Source organism: Tigriopus californicus, chromosome 3 (assembly GCF_007210705.1).
Source record: "Tigriopus californicus strain San Diego chromosome 3, Tcal_SD_v2.1, whole genome shotgun sequence".
Classification (NCBI taxonomy): Eukaryota; Metazoa; Arthropoda; class Copepoda; order Harpacticoida; family Harpacticidae; genus Tigriopus; species Tigriopus californicus.
The window spans coordinates 9,753,509-9,759,101 of NC_081442.1; the positions used below are offsets into that span (position 1 = coordinate 9,753,509).

Here is a 5,593-nt window from a genome sequence, read left to right on the forward strand (position 1 = left end):
AAACTTCGTCCATTTCACCCTAGCACAGTATGATAAATGTTTTTTGCCATCTCGGCGTTTTTTTGGCGGACCTTGCTAAACGTATGTTAGAACACAAACATGATCTAAAAAACCTCCCCAATTTTTGGTAAGCACTTCACGTCCTAGTGTCGGTTAACATCACAAAACCCTCTTGTCCAAGGGTTTTCGATGTCTTAAATCTGACGGGAGAGCTTGAGTGCAAGGTCATGATGTATCCCCCCCCCCATCTCGTCCGTCAACGCAACAATTTCTTATCTTCTTCCTTGAATCCCTCATATCCTTGAATAACAAAAGTCCGCAGTTCCATGAATATGGAGAGGTCGAGAGGAGCACATCAAGCATTCCGTTATTGGTACAAAATGGGAACACTACTAGTCTTGTTTTGCTCCTTTTCATTTGGATGCAATAAAAAAATGATTATGAAGTTACATTAGGTTTCAGCTTTATTACTCACTGCGTATATTTTCTATTTATCAGCCCATGTGAAATTATTCTGTCTCTGTTTTCTCCGTAAATTTTTAGCAATAGGTACACCATGTTAACGGTTGGGACGTAGTTTCGTTTGCATAATGTAATTCTCCTTTAAAAATCAAACACAAGAGGAATACGGTAAGGGGTTTAATGGTCAGGGGATGGACGATTACTTTGGGAAGAATTGGTCTGCTGTCATTTGTAAGAAGCTAGAGAACAATATAATCCTAACTCACATGTAATGACACTTAATCTGCATAACAAAATTTGTTCTGTGATAGTTTCCATCTGACATTATCAATATGTTGCAAGTGAACTGATATTTCTTTTTATCATGCAATATGAAACAATGAATAAGATACTGATCCAGCCGACCACTCATAAAGGGCAGCGTGAGCATGGCAATAATCTTCTCATCAGGTACAGTATGTTCAAATTCCGGTGCTGAGAGTTGTGTATCACAGAATTTTCCTTTTCTTCCACATATTGTTCGATATCAAAAGCAAAATAGCCCTTGGGACCCTTGAGGACGTGTCGTGGCCTACTTTTGGCAAGTTAATTTGCAATTTTTTGTATCAAATTCGTTGTCAATGAAGATCGTATTTGTCTGCAGGTTTTGGCCCGGCCAATGTATCAGAATAAATATATGAAACTCTTCCCATCATTTTAAATCATGTATCATTGTTTCTGCTTGTAAGCTTACAAATCTTGAAAGTTCCTATTGTGTGCTATGCCATCAACATTTTAAAATAACAAAGACCTACGAAGATTTATTTTCTTATCGACACCCTTTTATAGTTTCAAGATCAAACGCTTCGATTATCCTAGCATGATTTGGATATATTCAGCAGCCTCTTTTCTGCGTGTACTTAGAAGGCATTTGTTAGTAGATAGCAATTCTGTATGAATACTAATAAATGTCTAACTACTTCCAAATAAAACTTTTTGATTCAATTGGGTAGCGTGAAGGAAGAACAAAGGGTTTTGAGGTTAAAAACCAAACAAGGGGCTTTGTTGCAGGAGATGAATAAAGTTTGGAACAAGGTATTTGATTTGTCTTACAACATTGGTATGGTTTGAAAAGTTGGGAAGTTCATATATGCTTATAGACGTAAAGGTTATATTTCATGACTTTTTGTCTTCAAAAATTGCAATGCTCACCAGACCTTGTACTTACAGTGTTGCCAATTCAATGCATGTTTCAACTTCTCTTCTCAACAAATATCAGAGTCGAATTTCAAACTATTTGATCTGATACGATCAGTAGAATTTTCTATTTTACGATTAAGAAAAAAAGAAGGTTAGTATTTCTGATTCAAGGATTAGTTTCTCTTTTTTGTCTCGAATATGGAAGGACTAAGTTCTGAATTATTCATAGGGAGAGTTTATTGCTATGACTGATTGAAGGAATTCCAGTTTTTTTTCTTAAGTATGAACACTTCAGAAATTCCAACAAAGAGGTATCTCATTCCTCAACTTTGACCATTGCATATTGCCTAAGATATTTCGTTATTGGCGTCACTGACCGGTACGTCCGTTCTTGTTGTGAAAGGTGACCAAATCTTGCACACTATTACCACATTGGTCGATTTCCCCAAAGTCCTTTATTCCAAGGTACAATTCTATTATCTTCGAGTGTTAGCCAACTGATAACTTAGCAACAATGAGAAATTGAGCCTGCGCACGTCCCAATGGAGCCAGGTTTCTCATCTGTTCTCCACATCACGCTCGTTCAAGCAACAACGAGAGAGAACATGGAGCCAACGAACGAAGGTTGGCGAACTTGAAATCTCTCACTCGCCGTCAGGCAGCGTCAGTATGTGCGTGTCTGTGAGGTTCGTTTCTAGCATGCATTGAACGTGTGTGCTAGTAGCTCTTGTGTCTCATCAGCTTCGTCCGTTGCTTCATCCTGCTCTTCTTGTTCCTCTCGCTTGGCACTCTTTCTAACAGAACATTGCAAGACAGACGGGCAAACAGTTGGCACTGGAACACGAACAAGAAGCAACCAAATCGGTTGTTCATCTCCAACAAAAGACCCACTTCTCTCTGCTCCTCCTCCCTTCCCTTTCTTTGACTTGGATTGGTGGAACCTGAATGGATCCAAGGCCATCAAGGCCAGAGGGTTGCCTTTCAGTCAGTGTAGAGGGCGCTTTTCCTTTTCCCTTACTGTGTGTATTGTCTAGGAGCAGAAGTAATAGTTTGTTCCTGTTCCTTGGAAAAGAAAGGAAACACTCAGAGAAGGTTGATGTGTCAGTGTAAGTCCTCGATAAGTTCGTTCTGGGAGTGCATCTAGATCAATATGTGATTTTGGGGAGCATCATTGAAATTCAAGGCATCAAAGACCAACCAACCCATATTCAGCTTTCAAGTGTCACTTGTTCTCAATTGGTGCCAAGAGAGACATTCACACATCCTCCTTCACTGTCATCATGGGTCGCTATACAGGGAAGAAGTGTCGCCTTGTCACCATGTTTGGCTTGACCGGCTCCTTCTTCTTGGTGGAGCTCATCGTTGGCTATGTGACGAATTCCATGGCCTTGGTGGCCGATTCGTTCCACATGCTCAGTGATATTGCGGCTTTGGCCATTGCGTTTATATCGGTGAAAATGGCTCCCAAGTCTTGGGACAAGAACACGTTTGGTTGGGCTCGAGCAGAGGTTCTGGGAGCATTGGTCAATGCGGTGTTTTTGGTGGCCTTGTGCTTCTCCATCACCGTGGAAAGTCTTAAGCGGTTTTATGAACCCGAGGATATTCATGACCCTCAGATGATTTTGTGGGTGGGAGCCATGGGCTTGGTGGTGAATCTATTGGGTCTGTGCTTATTTCATGAACACGGTCATTCTCACGGAGGCCACGGACATAGTCATGGACCGAAAAAGGAGCATATTGTCGGACATGGAGCTCACAGCCATCTGACCGTTTTAGCCGATCACAGTGACGATGATATCGCTCCCAAATCGAAATCGATTGAAGATGGTCGAGATCACACGGACCATGCCCATGATGCGGGGGGCGCTTCGTCTCAAATGAATATGCGGGGTGTGTTCTTGCACGTGCTGGCTGATGCGTTGGGTTCGGTGGTGGTGATAATTTCGGCCCTAATCATGTGGCTCACGGAGTGGGAGTACAAATATTACGTGGACCCGGGCCTTAGTCTTATACTTGTGTTATTAATGATGAAAAGTGTTTGGCCGCTTCTAATTGAATCAGCTCTCATTCTACTACAAACCGTACCCACCCACATTGAGGTTGATACGCTCAAACGGAAGCTACTTGAGAATGTAGATGGAGTTCTGGCCGTCCACGAGTTTCACGTTTGGCAGCTTACCGGGGACCGCATCATTGCATCGGCTCACATCAGATGTCTCAATTTGTCAGAATACATGAAGGTAGGGATGTACGCGTTTTTATGCATGCTTAAGAGGAAGAAGGTAGGACACGTGATGAAAAAGGCCCGCTTCTTAACATAGTTCATTTGACATGTGTGAATAAGATATAATGAGTCTTCCACTTCTCGGGAGAGGGGAACTTCCCATATAAATGGTCGTGAATGGTTCATACTATTCCATTGAAAGACACTTAGACCGGTTATGGTCATGAAGTGGGTCGATAATACCTTTTGTCTTGCTCACGTGTGACGTGAAATAATGGATGACTCAGGCCGATCAATGCTCACCAAGGCTTTGTTGTGCGACAGGACATTTCACCGAATGTGGAATTTGAAGCCCATGTGGCCTTCTTTGTGAATCAAAGGCCATTATCGCTCAATAAACGCTGTACCTTAGGATAAGAGGAAGGGAAAAGGTTATTATTTTGCTTCGTTTAACAATCTGAATTTGCTGTACAAAATCACATCCCTTTGTTTTCAATGGATGATTGAGTACATATGCAAAACGTATTTCTGGCACTTTTTATTGAACACATTGATCTATTTTTGAAGAAACTTCTGAGTACTATATCACATTATTTTCAAGAAATACGTTTCACGTTAATTTCAATGTTTGCGGTTCAGTTAATTAGCTGAGTTGCTTCAAGAAATGCGATCCGTCTAGACGTCTAAATCAATCACTTGACCCAAGCTTATTCAGACGACCTCTATTTTCGTTTCTCTTTTCAATTAGGTTGCTGAGAATATCAAGGAGTTTTTCCACAATGAGGGCATTCATTCAACCACCATTCAACCCGAATTTGCGGATTATCACCCAGGTCAAGATTACATTTTAAGTGAGGATTGCGCTCTAAGTTGCCCTAAGGCACCTACAGCTAACCAACCTGCTTGTAACGCCTCCAAGTGCTGCCCACCTTCTAAATCCAGCCAGAACACGCCGGTGTTGGACCGAAGACCCGCCAGTTTTGTTGCCAAAGAGGTAATATGATATTCTGTTTATTCTGCATTTCCAATTGCTGAACTAAATCATTCTGCAACAATCTGAAGTGCCATGAAGCGAAAAACGTTATCACTTCTTTGCTTCTGGATTAGTGTTCATCACCTATTGGATGGGTGGGGAAATGAGCTTACTTTTAGAGCTAACAGAAATTTGTTAGCTAGGTGAACAATTTCTAACTTTATCCACTCAATTAGTGACAGTACTTCAAGTACAAGATTTTCGGGTGCAATGTATCATTCTCCAATTTCAAGCAGATCGAGTTTCAAGATTCCATTTCTTTAATCTAACCTTCTTGTACAATGAGTCAGACAGTCAAATGAGATTTCCCAACGCCATTTAAGAGAGTGGTCGAGAACGTGGCAAAAATATTCGCATTTTATCGCTGGGAGCAATAAATATTCTGTTGCAAAACTTTATCCGTTATAGACGAGGTCATTTCTTCATCAGACTTTGTATCCTGGGGATTCAAGTATAGGTTACAAGTTACAATCTAAACATTATGGCTTGCATTTTGTTTTGCTTGACTTTAGTCGAAGTCGGAAGCGGATTCGGGTCAAGAGGATGACGAAACCAACGAGCAATTGGATGGATTCGCAATGCAGGAGCAGCCTTTGAATCCAAAAGTCTAAAGCCAAAATGACCTCACCCCTGATTTTGTCTTCACATATAGTTTCCAATCCAGGCAAGAACTAACGGGTTGTGCCAGTTTTGTC

General features: G+C 41.3%; 1 protein-coding gene across 1 annotated transcript; it reads left to right on the top strand.

Annotated features, from left to right (window-relative positions):
- Window positions 1–2,285: 2,285 nt before the first annotated feature.
- LOC131878217 (uncharacterized) lies at window positions 2,286–4,859 on the top strand (the record flags this gene model as incomplete). The annotated part of the gene is given in 2 exon segments (XM_059224138.1): window positions 2,286–3,881; window positions 4,614–4,859. Coding segments are annotated over 2 exon segments (1,206 nt in total), but the record flags the coding sequence as incomplete, so codon positions are not given.
- Between the last annotated feature and the right edge of the window lie 734 nt (window positions 4,860–5,593).